The following is a 22,012-nucleotide window of genomic DNA, read 5'->3' as shown; positions in this document are numbered from 1 at the left end:
GTCACACTATCACTCCCCTCTGAAAGTGGACAAGGGAGAAAGAATGTAACAAAGCATTCATGGGTCTTGGGTAAGATCTTGAGTAAGAGATCCCTCACAAGTACTGTCTCAGCAAAACAGACTCAAAATGGGACCAGGATAATGAGAAGTAAAAGCAGATCTTAAAATGCCATCCCCCCCTCCCCACCCCTCCCAGTTTCCAGCTCTGCCTCCTTTCCCTCAGCGGTGCAGGGAGAAGTGAATGGGGGTTATGGTCAGTTCATCACACATTGTTTCTCCCACTGCTCCAGGAGAGGAGTCTTTCCCCATCTCCAATGTGGGGTCCCTCCCTTAAAGTCACAGCCTCCTCTCAGGCATCCATCTGCTCTGGTGGGGGTCTCCTCCATGGGCTGCAGGTGGATCTCTGCATCCCCGTGGATGTCCATGGGCTGCAGGGGCACAGCTGCCTCACCATGGTCTGAACCACAGTTTGCAGGGGAATCTCAGCTCCAGGGCATGGAGCACCTCCTGCCCTTCCTTCTGCATTCACCTTGCTATCTGTAGGGTTGTTCTTCTGATACATTCTCACCCCGCTCTTCTCTGGCTGCAATTACATCTGAGCTGTTTTTTCCTTCTTCTTAAATATGTTATTACAGAGCCATTGCTACTGATTCTGGCTGGCCTAGCCTTGGTCAGTGACGTGTCTGTCTTGGACCCAGCTGTTGCTGGCTCTGCTGGGCATGGGAAAAGCTTCACACAGAAGCTGTTTCTTTAGCTTCCCCTCTGCTACCAAACCTGGCCATGCAAACCCAACAGAGTCATTATTACTGATCACACATCTAATTTCAGCTGCCAATAGGGAAAAGGGTTCAAGTTGATGACTACCACTTGGCATATCACTTAAATCTTCCAATAAAATTAACCTCATTGGTGGGCAATCTAAGAGAAATGAAACCACAGCAGTTTTGAAATAGCTACATATAGAAATGCATAAAAAAATGTTCCTTTTTTTTGGTGGTGTTTCAGACAACAATATCCATCAGGAGAAAACCCAGTGACTTGCCCTAGCTCACCAAGAATGGTTACTTGCTGATGTAAGAGTCCTCTCCTTCAAGTCATCCAGAAAGACAAAAGAGAATTGTTGATTTTTGCATCTTCTCTGCTACCATGTCTGTGACCCCAACAAGGATACCAGTTGGTATTTTCATGAACAAGGGATATGAGACTGCTCTCCAGCTTTGTGAGAGCAGCATGAATTTGGGATGATTGAGTTGCTGCTCTGTCCTCATCTTGTCTGTCCCTGGCTACATGCCAGAGATAGTGAGCATGCAGATCACTGATTGTTCAATATGCTGAGCAGAATCAGTTCAGATAACTAACTGCATGTCACCACAATTGCTGGCAACAATGCTAGATCTGTCCATTCTTCACAGCACTGAAGTGGAGAAACACACTGGAAATTACAGCTATGCAGTGTTTTTGTGAATCGTAATTCATTGTCCTTTGCAGGAAATCCTGTAGGGAGGACAGTGCCAGGCCTTGGCAACTTGTTTGACAAAGTGCATAATATCCAAGATGTTTCAAATCTAATATAGCTCTTCCCACCTGTTTGCTGAAGGTATTTAAGCATAGTTTTGAAAGCTTTTCATTTTGCAAGTGCTTCTGTCAGTCTCTCTTCTCCTTACCCAGTGAACCATAGCATTTATGTAACCGTATTTCTACTCATCAGTTCATATACCAGCCAGATGATGGTCCTTTTACTGGGTTCAGTTTGTCTGGTGTGTGAAATGGAGCTGTCTCATTTGCTCTCAGAGTGCTGCACAAATAGGTCACCACCACCTTTTCCCTGTTCCCTCCCCATGGCCATGGATGAGGCTGTTCTGCTTCAAGTGACTGTAAACCAGTTGCAACTAGACATACTGTGCCAAACCTTTCTATCCATGCCAAGGTCAGAAACATCATGCTAAAATGGCTGCAGGACTCTTTGTGCCCCAGTCTTGAAGGATATATTTTGCTGGTCTGTGGAAATCATTGGTGTTACAATCTTCTGCTCTGTCATATTCCAGGGCTTGTTTCTGTTTCTCCTAGATAAGTTGCCTCTTTTGTGGTTGCTGTAATGATCTGTGAACATGTATCCACAGCATTTTGGGATCAGCCCAAAATCAGTAGTGAGTCGAAAGCCAAGAACCAGTTTTGAGCCCACTCCATCCTTATGACTGCTGAGCAGGGCTTGTGGGAATGTGTTGGTGATTGCTGATGTACAAAGTATGGAAGCATAGGCTTACCTTACTTCATGTACTAAGGTGACTTGATGTACTAAGGTGTAATAGGTATGGAAGCATAGGCTTACCTGTGCATGTTTATGCAAATCCAGAACTAACCTCGAGTGAGGAGGTTAGCTAGCATCCATTTCCAATAGGTGAGCATGGCTTTGGAAAAAGGCATACTTGCTGTTCCCTGGGAATCACTGCTCTGGTGCTTAGTCTCCAAGTAGGAAACATCTCCATGCAACTCAGCAAATGCTGCTGAACTGGCTGACACAGCTTTAGCCTGCTTCCCTGCCCTTTCCATCCCCACCTCCTGTTCATTAGCTGAACTGTTATGTTCCACACAACTCCTTTGATAGACCTTCCTACCTCAGTTGAAGTGACTGCTGTTCAGATAGCTCCTCATATCTCCTCAGGATTGCCATGAGATGAAGGAAAGAAAGTTCAACAGGGTGGTTCCCTTCCAACAGCAAGTCCCAATTTACTTTGCCACCTCCTACAAGATAATCTCTACTTTAAGCTTCTCAACAGTCAGATTCTCCTCAAGGAAGTGTTTTGTAGAAGACAGATGCTTCTGAGCTGGGGTTTGCTGGTTGCCTGCTGGGGAGCAGGGCATTAGTTGCAGCTTTAGAAAAATACCATTTCTTTTCTGAAACTCAGCTGCTGAGCTTTACCTGTGTTCCTTCCAGACTCTACTCTTTTATCTTTCAAAAGTAGGAAGAGGGGAAGCACTGTGAAGAAAGATCAATATACAGGTCCTGCTTTGAGCTTCAGCCAGCCATAGTGAGAACCAGGGATACAGGGCTTGGAGTCCTGTGTAATTTTGACAGAATGAGTCAGAATTATTCCCCTTATTCTAACAGCTGAGTGAAGATCCTAGAGGAAGACTGCTGCTTACATTGTGTACCATCTTAGACATTAGCAGTTCCATCATACAGGAATATTAATGGATGAAAGGGTAATTTGAAAAAAGAATTATGAGAGATGTAACATGATCATACTTCCTGATATGCTCCATTTATTGTGCTAATAACCTCTATACCAAAATATTTTCTTTCAGCATGGAGCTATGGCAACATGGCAAGTTAGCTAGAACTTTTTCTTCTGGATTGCCTTCTCCTTGTATGAAAAGTTCTTGCAAGAAGATTTTCAGAATTTAGTTAAAGCCAGTATAAATTATTGTGAAATTCCTCATGGAACACTTTTCTGTCAGAAAAATTTTGCTTGCTGTTGTCAAGAAATTGTGCTACACTTGTGCAGTTATTTTTGCAGCAAATGGAGTCAGTTCCCCCAGTAGGGATTCAACTAGCATAAACCAATTTCTAGTATGCTGGGGGTTGTATGAAGTGAAGACTTAAAATAACAACTGTGAGCCAGAAGACTTGAAATGGTACTGAAACTGTGTTTGGTCCATGCTTCTGGCAGTGCTCTCTTGCAGGAGGGTGCCCTTCTCCCAGACCTGCCTCACATGCTGGTTTTGATGGAATTGAAGTTGCTGGGAGAGCTCAGAACTTCAAGCCACATACACCAGCTGGAGGAACTATCTCACACTTTGAGAGCAGATAGATTGGGAATGAGACCCTAACTGATTTTTTTACTTCAAAACAAATGTCATAAAGTTTAACTATTTCCTCCTGAATGTTTCCTATATGTATGCAGCAAAACTAGAAGTTTTAGAGCAGTATTATTTTCTGAGGCATCCAAAACATGACCATGGAAAAACTTTCTGATGGAAGGAGATTTAAAAAAATTCCCTTTACTCTCAAATATAATGGGATATATATACTTTAGATTGCCTTTTGAGAGGTGATCTAAAACCTTCAAAGATAGATTTAATTCCAAATGAAATCTCTGTTGTTGTTTAGAAAATCACAAATGGTTTAAGTAGGGTTTAATACTGAGTTGCTACCTTTTCGCTAACTATGATACCTTTAATAGGAAACTAATAAATGTGTTTGTGGTAAGTGGAGACATTATCCAGGTGTACAGAAATGTTTAGTGCCTGTAATTGCCAAAAGAAACAACTTCTTTTATAGGAAAGCATGAGAACTGACAGAAACAAATACCAAGTTCTACTAAATTATATAGAACTATATGAAGTTCTATATAATAGAACTAAATTATATAGAACTATATGTATCAGGCAGTCTCTTAAAATAGCCACCTCTTTATGTGAATTGGGGAGGTGTGAAAGATGTCTGTCCTTTATTTCAGTAGAAGGTCAATACATGGATGGTCTTATTGAAAAATAATAGCAAGAGGTTATGGTTGTATTTAAACTGACTGAAACAGCAATAATGCCATCATGCTTTGAAAAGATACTCTTCTCCTTTATAGTGATATGTATTGGGGGGTGTTGCAGAGGTGTTACATGTGAAATTGCTTATTCTGAACTTGTCATATTTGACTGGCAAGTATCATTCAATACTCTGTTGAAGCATAAGTAATTTCCTCACATTGGAGGTGAAAACATAAAACAAATGCTCAAAGAAGAAAAGATGTGTATTTTTAAATTATACGTGATTTTAAAAATTTCCATTTAGTGTATTTATTTACCCTGATATTGTTTAATGTGTGCCAATAGCCTATTTGGTATGCTTCTAGGTAGCATTGTAGAGGTGCAAAGATTAACCAGTTACAAGTAGCTGCTTTCTGGACTGGTGGCATTTAAAGGTTAGTTTGCAACTAAAGAGCATGGGCAGAAGCTCTAGTGCACTAAGGTTACAAAGGAACAGGATTCAAGTCTTCTCTAGGATGGAGCAATGGGCTGGTTCTGACTTTGACCAGATGAAAAAAGGATTTAAATAGAGGAGCAAGTCTAAGAGGGTTTGCCAAGGACTGCTCTGTACAGCCCCTTGTGGAAGAAAGGACTCGCAAATGTTACAACCTTGTTCCAAATCAGATTGGGTGGCAAAAGCAGCTTAGGTGCTTTGACAGTATGAATACCTGGGATGTCCACAGAGTTGGGGGACTCAATTCAGATTTTCTCAGTCCTGTTTCTGCAAGATATGTTGGATCCTAAAGAATGTGTCTGTTTGGTGCTTTACCACAGATAAAAGAGCAATAACAATTGAATTAAACAGGCATCAACTGAATTATTCTGGCCTTAGTATTTTTAATGTATGTATTTTTTCAGAGATTTTAATGGTTTCAGAACTACCTCGGAGAAGAGAGGACTTTCTGTTTAATCCTGCAGTTTTTTATTGGAATCCACATGCATAATGAGGGGCCATGAATTTAAACATAGAATTATGTGTTTTTAAGATTTAGGTCTTGCTGATCTTTGTACTTATTGCACCTTAAAGTAGTGTAATAAGTACAAATAAGTATAAACAAAAAGCAGTAGTTATTTGTGGGTTTGCTGTTAGTCAAGGGAGAAGCACAACTTTTATCTCTAGCCCTAGTTTACTATTATTTCTGCAGGAATTACTTTTTTTCATAAGAAAGACTGAAACAAATTAATTTCTTTAGTGAGCCTATGTACTAGATAGTATGTGTGAATTGTAAAGACCATACTGCTAACTTTTTTCCCATTTGTTACCTCCAGGGAATTCAAACACACCAAACAATTCCCTAATGGAAATACATTTATAGCAAATTTTATGTATTTCTTTTTTATTTTTAAAAATTAATGAGAAGACTATTCCATCAGTAGTGTACAAACTAATTTTGTTGGTTGAAAAAAGTGTTTCTGAATTTTTATTGAGTTCTCATTCATGATTAGTTTTGTCAAAATAATTTACTAGATTGAAGATTTCTTCCAGAGGTGTTGAAGCCTGATGCTTTGTGCCATGATAAAAAAGAAGTGCATGTTGTGAGTTCAGGGCATTTCTGTTGTTGAGATTTTGAAATCCCTATTCCTGTAAATAGTTGTGGAGTGCCTGACTGCACAAAAACAATAATAAATTTAGACTTTCAGCCCTAAAGTGATTACTTAAAACATGGGGAAAGATGAAGAACAGGTTAGGTGGTATAAGGTTAATTGGTCTAGCTCTAAAGAGGAGGCTCTCAGTGCTTAGGAGCTAGAAGCTGTACAACTGGAAGTACTTTAATTTAAAATCCAATGTAAAAAGTTAATCAAATACATGCAGAAACACTTAAGAATCAATTTTTTTTAATCACAGGTTTACTCTTCTCTCTATACCGCATCCATTGAATTTTTTGAGTTACAGTTGTAGAAAACTATTTAAGCATGGCCAGAATAAGGGTACCAGACTTAAAGTGGGTACCTCTTAAAAAGTAACATTTGCCAGGAAAGAAAAAGCACACCTGAAGTTTTGTGTGGGTAAAAGGTCTCTATGGGAATGTTCATTGCCATCTCTCTACATCAGAACAGATAAAGGAAATTATTAATCAAGCAGTATTTTTGTTGGTCTTTGAATTAATTTTACTGGCTTCACATATATTTAGAGAAGGGAAAATATAACAGATGCACCTTTATAATGTTTAAGTTTAAAATCAAGACCCCTTCCTTTCTTCTTCTTTGTTTTCAGAACACCACAAAATTCCTGCTTTGGAAGAGGCAAGTTGGTTGCTGGGGAACATCAACCAGACTGGCTACTTTAGAGTTAATTATGATATTAGGAATTGGAGGCTGCTAATTAATCAGCTAACAAGGAACCATGAGGTAAGCTCCTCTTCTCATCCCTAAAATCTGCTTTCATAGATGAACCTTCACTGTTTCATCACCCTAAATGGTTCCATTTTTGTGCTTGCCCCTCACAGGTTATCTCTGTCAGTAATCGAGCAGGCTTGATTGATGATGCATTCAATCTAGCCAGGTATGTTTTCCTGAAGATCATCTATCCTCATACACATTGCTGCAATAACTCATGCAACCATTAACTCAGCAGTTGAGTGTGTTTCAAAGTTAAGTGTGTTTTAAACACACTTCAGTTCCCCTCCTCTGCTTTTTTTTTTTTTTTTTTTTTTTTTGTATAGCACATACACATGGTCTGTAGCACATTCACTACTCTTGATCAATAATTGCTGTAGGGTATTTCCGAGTCTGAAGAGATTTGATCAATTCTGCAGCAAGTTCAATTTAACACTTTGCAGATAAATAATCTCTTTCCTCTTTCTCTAATGAACGAGCATTTTTTCTTCCATTTCTCCTGGTTGTCCCATCTCTCCTTTCTTTTACCACTGATCCTTGTGCTGTATTTAATTTGAGATGGAAGGCACCTTCAAGCTTCAGTAATTTTTTTGCCCTAACTTGTACTGTTACATAATTTTTCCAATATCTTTCTTTTCTTATTATCTGCTAGAACAGACATTTTTTCCTCTGTGATGCTTTTCAAACATAGTGGAAAAGCAATTCCATTGAGCATTTCTGGAATTTATGCAACATTTTGTATTTTATTATGATGAGAGTTAATAATTAACACAAACAGTGCTGGTTAGGTAGTGCCTTCTTTACAAATGGAGGCAATGGATTGGTCCCCATTTTGAAATCCAGTCTGTTGACAGTGAAAGCATAAAATGAGAGGAGAATAGTGGAACATTTGTAACTCTTTAATTTTGAGATACCTGGGAACATAGCATTAATACAGGGTTTTAATTGCATAATTACTGATTTAATGGCAAAATTGCAAATAATGTGATTTTACTTGCAGAGTCATGTCAAAGGTAGTATGAAAAGAATTCCTGATACTACTGTCTTTATATTTAACTACGTGGTCACTGGAGGTGTTTGGGCTACAGTCACAGTGTCACAGCTCAGTGATGTTCTGGCATCACTGCAGTAAAACACAGCTGTGTGCCCTACCACTTTGTTCCTTCTGCTGACATAAAGTAGTGATTAGCCCTTACTTTATAGTCCAGAGATGTAGTAGGGAAGGAAGTATCATGGGGAGAGCTGTATCCGTTCGTTTTTTGCACTGCCCTTCATTCTTTCTTTATGTCATCTTCCCATTGGTAGCAGTAAAGAACTAGAAATAGGTCATTACATCGAACTTCAGTAGATCATGATTTGTCTACTCTCTGACTAGAAAAATATTGCAGATTATTCAGAAATATCTAGACTATTTGAACTACCAAATGTTTAGCAAAGTCATAATCTACTCCAATTTTATTTGATTTTGACACCTCAGAGAAGTAGTGTGCAGTTACACAGAGCCAGTATGTCACCTTCTTTTTCCATTAACTGAATGCAGTCAGATGTGGCTAGACTTCTCTGAAAGTCTAGATGCTGAAAAAAGCTGTTTCTTAAGCCAGTTTTTGTAGGTGAGTGTTTTACTTCTGAGTCAGTATTGGGCCAGTGCTCTAGGATGTCTTGTTCATTGAGTATTAAGGTGAGGTCTTGATTAAAGACCCAACCTGAATTGTCTGGCCAAGTTTTGTCTACCTAAAAACCATTCAAAAGATTAGATGACTAATGCATTCCCCACTAATTTCTGAAGTACTTTAATGGGGATACTTGGGGATACTAGATCAGGCACCTTTTTCATAGGTAAATATACTAGAGCCTTGTGAAGTCTTTCACAAGATTTCACATTATAAAAACTTGATTTTGTTTTGGTAATGATGGTCTGCAGCAGACTGCTGCTGCATTTGATCTTCATGCACTGTGGAAAAAAGCAGTGGAGCTATAAATGTATATACATAAATGGATAAGAGGAAATATTCTACCAATAGAGATATGTAGCTAGACTCCTGTTTCCAGAGTCCTGTCAGTGGTGCTACCTTGAGAGTGTGCCTCATAAGCCAGTCTGATTGGAGGAAAGATCTGTTTGCAAACACAAATTTATGGTCTGTAGTTCAAGAGTAGCAATAAGATGTGTGGACCTGGCTAAACTTGCCATGTAGGGTATACTTCTTGTTGATATTTGTTGCATTATTAATCTATCGTCTTTCTATTTAAAAAAAACCCTCCAAACTATTACAGTGATGCTGAAGTTATTCTGATTGGCTGGCTGTCAATAGAGTAACTTTTTAGGAAAAGCTTGGTATTTTTCATTTTCATTCCCCTTCTCCCAGACAAAGAAAAAGCCTAGTACTTGCTATGTTCCTTTATGATGATTTGGGCTAGGAAGGCATTAAGAGACTCTTAGCAGTGTGTTGAGGGCTGTCCTTGATGTCAAAGCATCAGAACTTCTTGGAGTAGGAAAGCAGTTGGAAAAACTCTTGCCAGGACAGGCAATGGGAATTGAATCCTGATGCTGCAGTGTGGTGCAGCTTCTCCTGCTGTGTCTAGTGCTTTGATGTGACACAGCAGTGCTCCTAAAACAAGCTTTGAGGGCTATCAGAATAACACAGACACTTTCAATTTTCTGAAGAAGTCACTGTTCAAAAGGACACTATCAGCCTAAAAGCAGCTTAGCTTTTCCTTCCTTGGCTGCAAGGCACAGTGCAGAAAGTTGCCCCACTTTGTTTTGGAGCAGTACCATAGTTGGATATTATCTGCCTTGTGGGTGCTGTGCTGGTTCAGCCTTGTGTTGGATGCACAGCGAGCATTTCTCCCTGCCCATATGACATTACGTGACGGGGAGATTAAATGCATACACTTGTCTCTGACTGTGACGTGAGAGAAGGTGAGTAACCTTATTGAACAGACATAGAAGTAGTAATTGGTAGTTCAGAACTGATTTCTGAGAAGATTGGCTGTTTTTAACAGTAATTCAGTCCTCAGTTTTGGTCCCTAGTTGCAATGATGTGTTTTCTTCTTGTCTACAACTATAAAGTGCATGCTTTGAGAGAGGGAAGAGAACTGTAGAATGCATACCTTAATTCTAACCTCTAGGTATTATTTTTAGTGTTAAAATAATGAAAAAATTAAAACATGATTTCTTAAATTCATGCTGGTCCTTTCAAAAATTACTTCTAAGGTAAACAGTTCTTTTTACTGTACTGTTGAGACTGTATTTCTTCAAAGTACTCTGTCCTTCTTAGAAACTTCTGCAGTACTTCCTAGTGTGCTCTTGAACTTGATGCAGATAATACCAAAAGGTTTTGACTCAATTTTTCCACTATTATAATATTGTCTGTCCCGAAATGATTATTTCTATGTCATTATACGGCTAATTGATTTTGTTTGTAGAACAAGTGCAGCTCTTCTTTTTAGTAAAATTTAAGAATATTTAGATCTGGAGAAAAATGAAAGAAAGTGCGCATACAAATTGTTTTGGAATGGCACATTTAATTTTTTTAAGCTGTGTTTGATTTCATTCCTCTGAAATGTTTATTATCCTTTTACTGTCCAGCATAGTGATTTCTTGAAAATAAACGACATAAATGAATTGATATTACCGAGGAATATTTTAAGCTCTATAGCTTTTAATTTTTTTTTAATTTTTTTTTTGTCCATTTTATATGGAAATGCGGTCCTTCATCTTCCTTCTTGCTGTATTTTGGTTGATATAACATCAAGGAGAGTTGAATATCAACAACAGAGAGTGAAATAATAACAACAAAAGGAAGTTACAATTTGTTTGTTTTTCAGATTTTTAAGCCTAATTCTTGGCTGTAGTGCATGCACATACCCTTAAGATCTAAAAAGCTGTAGCCTTGGCAGAACACAGCTTGTGGCAATTCATGTCCCATGTTCTTGAGCAAGAACAGCACCTTGACACTCCCTCTTCCCTTCATCTTGAAGATTCTTTATATTTTGTTTGTATGAAGTTTCAGTAGAATTTAAAAATATGTTGGTTCTTGTAAATGATACTAGTAAACATTGACTGCAAAAGCCCAGAAGCCAAGAGAAGACAAACAGAACTGTGGTTCTCTTCTAAGCTTAAACAGAGCAGTGCGCATATCAGGTAGCTCCAATAAGCAGTGTCGCAATAAATAACAAAAGTCGCACTGTTTCATAAGAGTGTGAGTAACATTGTCAATTTCTCACATCTTTCTCTTTCCTTAGGATAAAGGGATCAGTTACTGACTATGTGAGCTGGGATGCCTCCCAATTTACTTTAGGCATCCTATAGGTAGACCTGTAAGTCTGACATTCTCACCTTGTAGCACACTGACAGTTAATGGAGAGAAACATGCACCTGACCTCTCAAAACCACTTAACCACATAAGATAAATTACTCACTTAATGTTAGGAGTGTTGTGTCACCCCTGGTTCTTCCTTCATGGGCTCTAAATCTTCATAAAATATTTCCTTCATTAAACTGGTTGACGTAATCTAGTATTATGTGAAAGAAATAGGTCTGGTTTATGTTTCAGGTTAATCAGTGTTGAATCAGATGCGACTGTGAATATCTCTTTTACTGTCATTTAAAATAGCTATTGTTGTTTCCAGTTCTGTAAGCACTGAATGAGAAGGCATGAAGTGGTGTCTTTGATAATTGTTCTTAGGCTCCAAGGATGGATGACTGTGTTGGAGTGCTGTCCATTTCCATGCTGTAGTGGTTTCACGTTCGCTGAATTCTGCTTTGCCAAATTTAGTGTAGTGGTTTGAGTGTCTACTCTCTTTTCCCTCTGGGAGAGAGGATTTGAGAGAAAAAGGCAAAACAGGCCCAACTTAAGGTAAACAGGTGGTTTTATTAACACACACTAAGAGGAAAAAAAAGAAAAAAAACAAATGAAACTTCTAAACCAACCCTTTCTCCTACCACAAATTGTTCATGTTCCCACATAACATAGAGAGATAACTATGCTTTTCAGTCAGTTGCAACCATCTAAACATAATCTTGCATCACTTTGGGAGAGGAGTCTCTCTAGAGTTTCATGGAGATACTTGCCACAAGAAAAAGTCTGGTGGCTCTCAATGTCACAAATCTACAACTGCCCAAAATTTTGCAGATCTGTGCAGTTCCACCCATTAGCAGCCTTTCCCTGGCTACTCATGGATCGCCCAGCGTATTTGGAGTGCCATTTAAGAATACTTCTTCTAGTATAAAACAAGGATTCTCTTCTTCTATCTCTGAAGTCGTCTCTATATCAAAGGAAATAGAGACCTCCTATTAGCCTAGAAGCCAGGGCTTCAAATCACTTTATCTCTAGAATCACCTTTGTCTCAAAAGCTGAGACCTCCTTATTTTTACCCCAGGAGCTGGGGGCTTACTCTATTTAAAATTCTTAGTTAAATCTCAATTATATCAGTACACACAACCTTTAGCTAGAACTTGCATTCCCCCAAACAGCATTATGATATTACAAGAAATAGGCCATTTCTCCATGGTTTACATCCAGAGAAGTCCAGTCAAAACCGTCCACTTCCTCCATCCCTTCTTCCAATAGTCTTTATCAGTTCTTTTGCTGACTTTGTTTCATGCTGTCTCTCTACATTTTAAATCACTCTGTCTTCCTTGGAGGAAAGAGTTAATGTCTTTGCCCAGAGTCTGTCTTTCTCTCGAGCTGGCTTCCAGTGTCAAACTTCAAAGCTGCACTGGTGATGGGGAATGGCAGGGGTAGCCCGCTCAGGAAGACTGATAGATGCCTCCCTCGGGCCAGTGGCGCCCGCAGCCCGGCCCAGACATGGCCCAGCCAGGGCCAGCCCACCCTGCCAGCCCCCACAGTCCCTGGTGCGAGCCCAGCAGTGCCGGTCTGCAGCCTCCCCTTCCCCCGTCAGCAGCCGAGGGCGTGTGAGAAGGGGACAGAGCCGGCCGGGGCTGCTGCTGGCGGGGCAGGGGCCCCCAGAGACCCGGCCGGGCCTGGCCACAACTCCCTGTGGGGCACGGCATGGCCTGGGCCGGATCTCTAACTTGTGATGAGGTGGTAACTCCTGGCCAGTCGGAAGAGAAAGGGCTGAGCCACCTGGGATCCTCTGATTTAAGCCTGGCTTCTCCAGAGGCGTAACTAACTCTTTAATTGGTCAGCCAAGTTGTCAACATCTGCTATAACTTCCTTGGAAAAAAACCCCTCACATCCATGCTATACTACCACACATGCACAGATTAGGGGCAGATTGAGCTATAGTCTTTTCAAATGAAGCTTGCCCCTGTAGGCTTCTCAAATATGTTGAGCTATATCAAAAATGAGCAACAAGAAAAAATTGTACCTTCAGAATTTTCTGTGAATTAAGTGATTTCTGTTAAAAATGGGCAGAGATAATATTTTTCTCCTTAAAATGCCTTCATTAATCAGCTCTTACAATAGTGGCTCTCGAGGGGTTTTGGCTGCCCAGTGTGCCCTGGAGGAGGAGGGTCCTTTCAGCTCTGCAGCAGGAAGTTCAGCAGGGCTGGAGAACTCTTCCCTCACTGGGAGTGTTCCAAAAGTTCTGAATTCCCTTTGTTTGCCTCAGGGTCTCACTCCTGGTTTGGTACTTTTAAGTCACAGTGAGTCACAAAAACAGGAAAAATCAGTTCCACTGATGCTCTAGGGTACACACGGCCTAGTATTGGTTCTTGTGGGTTTAAATTTTACTTAGGTTTATTTTTATAAGGGGTTTTTGGTGTTAAAAGGGTCCCGAGATGCACCTGGGATTTCTAATTTGCATGTACAGGGTCGCTCCGGGGCGTAGGGGCTGCAGGCTCTAACGACCTCATGGCAGTTTCGCAATCAGATATGGCGTCTCGGAGGTCTCGATGGTGGCGGGGCTGTGAGGTGGGGACGGAGCGTGTTCTTGTTGGAGTGGGGTGGCGGTCTGGCGGCCGCCCGGCTGGGTGCGCCACGTGGTGGTTTTGCGGGCTTTGGGGTTTTCTCCGCTGGGCTTGGGCCGGGGCCGGCTGCCGCGGCGGCAGTTTGGCGGCCCGGGGACGTGGCACGGGAGCCCAGGGACGCGCCGTCTAACAGCGGTGGCTGGCGGAGGACGCGCTATTTTATCGGCGCTGCTGCGGGACGAGGCTGTGGTGGGAACGAAGTGCGGCGGGCTGCTCTTATCGGCTGTGCCGCGCTGGAGCGGTTTGGGCTGGGAAGCCCGAGGCAGACTCCCAATGGTGGCAGCTGTGGACGGGGACCGCGGGGATGCCGGGAGCCAGACCCCGCGGTGGCGGGAGCGGGGGTTGGGGCCGCGCAGCCCCGCTCACTTCTCGGCTTTTTCGGCGACTGGGGTCCCCGCGGTGGGCACGGAGGAGCGGCCGCGCCACGGAGCCAAGTGGGAGCCGTGCGGCACGCTTATCAGCCACGGGGGCTCTCTTGTGGCCTCGGTGGCGGGCGGGCAAGCTTCCCCTTCTCCGGCTCCGGCGGCGGGCGGTGGGAGCGCCCGGTGTCGGGGGTGGGGGTGGGGAGCCGCGGTGCTGGGCTTCTTTGAAGGGAGCGGGCGAGCCCGCTCCTGAGTTCTGTTTTTAAGGTGGTCTGGGTTCTGGGGAGGGGGTTGCAGGCTTTCTCTCTCTTAAGGCGGCAGGCAGTCCACTCTGGGGTCGGAGGGAGGGTGCCTGCGGGCAGCTTTTAAGCAACCAGGCAGTCCCCCCTTCACTGCGCGCCCCCCCCCCCCAGGGGGGTGGGCACGGAGGTGGCTTTTTACTGTTAAATTACAAAATAAACATTCAAGATATTAATACACTTATTACATAACAATCAAGGGTTTCAATTCTCCAAATTTCATTTTTTTTCAATTTCCATGCTGTAGATGGCCTTCATAAGTGTTCCTCTCTATCAGAATTTCCTACACCAGACCAAAACCAGGGTCCTTGTGCAAATAGAAATAGGTTGAGTTGTGAGGATTGTTTTCCTGCTGTAAAACAATTCTTTGTGGCTTGTTTCTTTCTTAGCTGTGAGTTCTGCTGACTCTATAAAACCCAAGGTTGAGGGCAAAGGAAAACGCAGTACCAACCTACTTTTCAATATATAAATCCAAATTGTCTCCCTTGACACAAATTTATCTTTAACAGCTGGTGCATTTGACTCCCAAGATTGATTCCAGAAGTAAAATACTGAAGTAAGCTAATGCTGACTCCAGATCACTTTCTCACCAACTTGTAGAGAGGAATTAATTTAAAAAGTAAGTCTTGCTTAATAAAGTATAGCCTTTTAGATCTGGAAAATCATGTCTTTAGAACCCCCTATTTTATTGTTTCTTAAAAAATTAATTCCTGGCTGTGGAGTCTTGACACTGGGGCAAAATACCATTTTATCCATTCAGCTACATGAGGCAGCACCACCCTACATAATGATAAGCTGTTCTTATTTCTGGAAACTGAGAGTTATCTTGTAACTAAGTTCATACACTTCCATATAAAATCCAGAATTATTTCTGCTAAATTGGAAAAGTGTTTTCTTGAAATGTCTGGTGGAAATACACACATAATAAAACTAAACTATGGAGTTGAAATGATCTTCATTGCTGTTTTCCTTCACAGAGATTAAGATTTCTTTTCTTGTAGCATTAGAAGTCTTCCAACATATGTGGGCTAATTGGTTCCATTGTTTGTGTTAGTTCAGGTCCTGTTTAGTGTAATGTTGGGAGAAATCAAGGGATTTGAGGGCCCATGTGAAATGCTGGATCTGGATGGTAAGTAGGTGACAAAGGTAGAAATTGTCAGCACAATTAACGTACATTAATCAATATACTTCAAAATTTCAACAGCCACATTCAGGGCTGTTGACTTTGTTTTGTTGCGCTTTTCAGAAACAGTCATAGAGGATCCATTTAAATTACTAATCTGCAGTTTGACTTTAGCCTTTGTCTTTACTCCTGATTGCATTTTCTAATAGTTTGACTCAAAAGAAAACGAGATGTGTTATGCAGCTCCCTTAATTAGTGCCTCTGAGTACTAGCTGAGGGAGTGAGTATTAGATCGATACTTTGTATCACGCTTGATTAATAGTGGTATAGATTTACTGTTTTAATAAATGAGGCCTCATCTGAATTATTTCAGCAGATGCCATAGTAACTCCCATTCACTGTCAGGCAAAGTTTGGTGATGGTTCACTAGCAATTGATTTAGATATGGTTTCCTACAGAAGTTGTTTGGGTTTTTTCGACATAAATACTCTCTCAATGGGCCAAAGTAGCTGTGCTTTTTTTGAGAAAACAGAAAGTTACAATTATTTTAAGGTAACCATCATTCATTCCATATGCTGCACATCAGTCTCTATGTTCTATGACATATCACTGCATTGGTATGTGCTTTATGTGGAGATAAGTATTTCAGCTAACATTTGCATGTGTTCATAACAGGAGGAATCAAAGCAATTTCTGCAACTAAGCACACTAAAAGTCAATTCTGCTTTTGTAGTATGTATTACTTGTGCATCTGATCCTGTTACATAGCTAAAGGCAGTAAAGCAAATTGTAAAGCACATTCCAGGGAAGTGTTGTTGCTGTGAGAGCATCTTGAAAGATAGAAATACCTGCTGAGAGTCAGGGAAGAAGTTGAAGACTCTTCAGCATGTACTAAAAACCCTGTTATCTGACTGCAAAGTGTTTAATGCAGAGGGAAGGTCTTGGTCTAGTCATATCTGAGCAAAATTTGCCTAAATTATTTCTGGTACTTTCGACTAATTATAGCAGTAATTGTTTTATTCTGTAAACTACATTAACTCTATTCTTAGCCAAACCCAGAATAAACTGCCAGGAAGACTTGGCTCTGGTTTCGGGGGAGTGGCAGAGTTATTTTTAGCTAATGGTTGTTAACTCATTGTCTTTTTACCACATAGCCTTAGTCTCAGAGTTCAAGCTAGTTTCTGAAGTCAGCTTGGTATGGATGTATCCTTGTTGCAGTGCAGCTGCCAGGGTCTGCTGTGTAATGAGAGGGGAAGGGAACAGTTTCTGAACTTTTTTTTGGGAGCATTAATTGAACCAGGCTGAATTACGCTTCAAAAAGTACTTGAGTTTGTGGTTAAACAAGAAGAGGACTTCATGAGTAGAGCTTGCTGAAGGCTTTTTTGCAACTTCAAGTACTGGAAACAGAGCTAAGAGCCGCAAATATGGCTTGAGGAATCTGTGTTGGTGGGGCAGGGGGAAGCCTTTGTACAGCCTCAAAGCCTGTGGCATTCTTTGGGGGCCCTATCCTCTCATAGCAGGCATACATGCATTCCTTGGGACTTCATCTCATTTACATAGCCCTTTTTCTTCCCCACAGCTGCCTGATCAGCCCTAGTCTCTACCTCCCTCAACTGTTCTCTCAAAACAAGCAGCTTTTTTGACCCCTTACTCCAGAACCCGATTCCTTTCTGTGTGTCTGACAGGACTGATATGGAGAGCAAAAGATCCTTCTGCTACATTGGTTAAGGTAGCAAAAACAAGCCACTCTGAGAAGCTGGAGGTCCTGATCTAAACACCTTGGCTTTTCTAGCATCAGCAAAGGGTATATGAATGAAGGCATAAACCAGCTTTTCTAGTCATAAAAGACAATACTGATGCCTCACTAACATAAAGAAAGAAGTCTGCTATCATGGGCTACTCACTGCTTTGCCTGCTGTTTTGACCTGACTGCACCATTGTGTCTCAGAAATGATCCTACTTTTTGAGCTTATCTGATTGCTGTTGACCAGGATTGTTGTCTGGAGAAGGTCTGGTCTTTGTCCATATATGCTGTTTCTGCTGGAATATTTTAATTGCTTAGCTCCTTCCTATCTGGCAAGAAGTGTGTTTCCCTCTACCCAGAAATCAAGCAATAAAGGACAGGAAGGACTGTGTTATGACTAAGGCACAGGGACTGAAGAAACCTGGCATGCTCTATCTGCTGTAGCCTTCCTAGGTGATCTTAGTAAAATCACTTAAATTGTTGGTGTTTTGTTTCTTTCTGCAGAATGGAGATAAGAGAATAGGTGAGGGTTTAAGAGAATTTCAGAGAATCTTTTTATTATAAATATGGTTATTGGTAATTGCCTTTAGAAAAAGAATATCCAATTCTGTAGATATTCTGGCAAACAAAATTTGGATTGTATGTGTGTGTTCTCAAGATCAGACTTCTGTGCTATCCATATGAAGTTTCTGGCTTTTAAACACATATTTCACTTGGCTGACTGATATGCAAATTATAAGCATTAGACCAGGCAAACAGGGAGTGATGAGAAAGTATTGTGGATAATAATAAACTAACTCAATTTTGCTTCTGCTGAAACATGCTCTCATAGATACCATCACCTGTTGACAACTTAATGAATAGAAGGGCTGTTTCATTCTACCCTTCCCAACAAAAATCACCAAGAAAGAACATAAATAACACTTAATAATAATTGAGTCATCTGAAATGGATGTCTATTAGCCCCTGAAATACATTTGAATTTCTTTACTTAATTTAACTCTGTAAATTATATACTTCTCAAAAATCATGGTTTCATGAGATGGAAAACATGACATACCTTACTGCACAGCCTTAATTTTTAGCAGTAAAATTATTCCTTTTCTTCTTGTATTACTAGTTTTTAATTAATTTTTCTTTCATATGGAGAAGAAGAGGAAAGGAAAGGAAAGAGTGTGAGCTACAGTTTGAAGAGGTTTTTTTACAAGCATAGAGGGGTTTAGATTTGAGATTTTCTTCTGTTTTCAACAGAGATGAATAATTCAAATTAATATTAGTCTTTGCTTATGTGGCAACTCTAAAACAGTGCAAGATAATTTAAGCCACATAATACTCTGATAATTACATTGAATTTGAACTGTTCTTTGTAGGATGCTTCAAATGCTCTTATGTGAAGTTGAATGTCACTTGAAGAGTCCTTAAATATTTTGCATGTGAGAAAACATAATAAAAAGCAGGCTTCACTTAAAACTGTCTTACTCTCTGTATCTTTTACAGATAAAAGATACAGAGAGTAAGAATGCTAATTAAACGTAGTTCTTAAAATTATCTTGTAAGCCAAAACTTGCTGTTGTATTCATCAAAGGGCACATAGGCATTTCTCTCCTGTTTAAATGGGAGTTCATAGCTGGTACAGACCGTAATACCTCCATCAAGTCACTTTGGCATCTTAGAAAAATAAAGTCCTTACATGGTCTTTACATAAAGTCAGCCCAATCCTGGGAGGGAAGGGTGAGGTAGATTATTCTTTGATACTGGAGATCACAGGGCCTTTTTTACAGATTGTCCATTAATTTTCTATGATAAGACATTCTGTCTGCAGCTTCTGTGGTTGAACATGGATACCAGTCATCCTAAGTTTTTAATCGTTGGCTTCTAGCCTTGCAGGAGTTGAAGGGGAAATCTGTGACTACAAGAGTTAATTTCCCAGTTGTATGGGTCACCTTGCCCAAAGCTATTTTTGACATGTCAGGGTTCAACATTTATGTTTTTCCTCAGCTATCAAGGAATTGCTGTTAAAGGGCTGTGGGAAAGAATATCCTGACTACATTGGTAGAGACACCAGTCCTTGATAGGTCCTGAAAAAATGAAAAAGGCAGATATAGTTATGTGGATGTTTATTGGTGCCAGGTTTCTCTGTGAGTTATTCTAATCCACACATTTAAGGTAAAAGAATGAATCAATTGTTAAAAATCCTAACTTACTTTAAACTGTCACTGGGAGTTAATGAGGATAGTCTAATTATTCATATTTTGCACATGCATGGGAACGGAACTGATGTTAATCTGAGTTGCACATCTGTGTTCTGGAGAGCTGTGTTTTACCCCTTCAAAATTACTCAGACAAAAAGCAAGTCGTGGTAGTACACATTTCTAAGAAACAGATGAAGCAGGGTGGTTTTTAAACCAGCAGCAAGTAAATCACCTCATTTCCGTTGTTTCTGTAATGCAGACCAGTTTGCTGCCAGCTTGGATTTTCTAATTTTGATTTAAACATATGACTTATAATGCCTTTGTTGGGTGGTGGGACTAAAGGATTTATGGTGCCCTTGTATATGGGACTCTCATCACTGTACGGCAACCCTGTCGTTTTTGTGACAGAATCTGTTTGACTGGTGCTGGATTTATGATAGAGATAATTCAGAACAGGGTAATAATTTTCCCTTGGCAATTACACTACCATTTGGTACTTTGTCCCTAAGGGGAAAATGAATGTGCCGGGATCTGTCCATAAGTTCAGTGGCTCAGTGTAAAGAACAAATCAAGGTCAGAATGCAGTTGAATACACACTGATGTTTCATAATATAATCTAGATCCTCTGCTTTTATCTGACTCATTAAAAGCTCATGTAATTTAAAGATTATTTTTATTGCCACGAGATTTTTATTGGGAATTCTTTGTGAGGGATATTTCATTACTGCGTTCAGTACTTTCTTTTTCTGTTCATTGCCTCTTTTCTCTGTAGCAATGGCCACTGTAGCAACTTCTTAAGTGTAAGCAGGATAGTACTAAGCGTTGGTGCTTATGATATTATATGATTTGATATCATAAACCACATAATACTAATATATTATAACTTCTGTAAAATAGTTTTCCACCTCTGTCCTTTCATAAAAAGGATAGATCATGTTTTCAATACAGTTCATCAGCAGTCTCCTTTGGCATGAAAAACCGACTGAACCAGGATGTTTGTCTAGAGGTAATTTGTCTCATAACTAAACCAGATCTTTTTGCTAGTCCACGTTCTTGTTCTCCTGTTCTCCTCTTGAGTTTGGCAGGCAACTGTGAAATCAGGAGCACAGATAATAAGACATCACTCATGTGGTGCTTTGTTTCTAACACGTGCTTTCATGTGTAGTGGTGGCTGCAGAATGATTGCCATGGTCATAAACTGATGGGTTCAGACAGTTACGTAAAAATTGGTAAAGCAGTGAAGCATCTCAAATGTGTTCTTTTTGGTTAAATTTTGCTTTTATAGTCATGTGTTTCAAATGACTCAGTATGGCTTAGAGAGGGCTTGTAGAGGCTGTTTTAAGTCTAGGCTGCTTTCTGTATGACCCATGATGTCAAATCAAAACTCTAACCTGAAATACTATAAAGAGGGATGTCTGCTTTTTGTAGTTTATACTGAAGGTATGTAAACAACAGATCATTTTATATATAACAGGAAACGGATCTGTTGGTACTCTTCTATTAATATTTACAGGGCAAAAGATCAGAGCTATGATATTTTTACCTCCTCTTGGCAGAGCAGTACTGAAATAGTAGTGTTCCTGGGATATCCATTGGTAGAGGCCTATATAAACAAAACAAATTTCTGTCAGGAACGGCGCTGGTATGAATCTGCTTTGGGTAGGGAGACACTATATGAGTTCTTAAGGCTCTTTTGATTCCAGATCCCGTAGATGAAGTTTTGTAAACTTTTTAACCTTGTCCTTGAGAAGTGTTTTCCCTGAACATCAGTATGCTTTCAGCCACTGTTTATGTGTCAACACTGTTTAATTTAACTATTTTATGTGTTACGATACTTGCCAGAACTATCCCAGGTTCCTCTGCAGAATTTTTTAAGAAAGAGATACATGCTTGCTAAGATTCTCAGGTGGCTGCTGGAGACATACCTAGAGAAAACTCCACCTGTTTCAGACTAGACACAAGGTTGGGCATCACAGTATTTCTGTGGTGTTTATACTTGTTACTTGGTATCGCTATAGCTCATAATCAGCTCTTCCCCTAGCGACAGACAATATTTCAATTTTCCTCCAAGATGGCTAGGCTGGAAAAGAACCTTGTCTTTTAGCCCTGACTCTCATGCATTTGGACTTTGACAGGCAATATCTGATAGTAATTTTGCTGGACTTAAAGATAGCAATATGATTGATGGCTGAAAAGACACAAGAAAAATACAGATTTCTGTCACTGACCTTGAAAGAAGGAATAATAAGTCAAGCTGCACGTGTAGAGTATGTACTAAACATACTCTCTGTAGTACCTTTGAGTGAACATTTCTAGGCAATTATATGACAGGAAAATTATTTTACAAGCATAAAATTTTGCTTTTGATGGGAAGATGCTAGTCTGAGTTTTCTTATTATTGTTACAGTAATTGTGAGACATTTCTGTTCAACATTTCCACATGTCTGTTTTTCAACAGAGTTCAGAGACACTCAGACTCATTCTCTGTTCTGCCTTCTTT

At 40.3% G+C, this 22,012-nt stretch overlaps 1 protein-coding gene across 1 annotated transcript in view; it reads left to right on the top strand.

Moving 5' to 3' along the window:
- Positions 1 to 22,012, top strand: part of TRHDE (thyrotropin releasing hormone degrading enzyme) — a 219,014-nt gene that overhangs the window by 162,763 nt on the left and 34,239 nt on the right. Inside the window, exons 11-12 of the mRNA XM_083859071.1 lie at positions 6,740 to 6,873; positions 6,972 to 7,027. Coding sequence (XP_083715197.1) covers positions 6,740 to 6,873; positions 6,972 to 7,027 — 190 coding nt within the window. The remainder of the gene's footprint in view (positions 1 to 6,739; positions 6,874 to 6,971; positions 7,028 to 22,012) is intronic.

This window comes from Zosterops lateralis, assembly GCF_965231275.1.
Source record: "Zosterops lateralis genome assembly, chromosome: 4".
NCBI lineage: Eukaryota > Metazoa > Chordata > Aves > Passeriformes > Zosteropidae > Zosterops > Zosterops lateralis.
The sequence above is the reverse complement of the archived record's forward strand: the minus strand, read 5'-3'. Positions and strand labels throughout refer to the sequence as shown.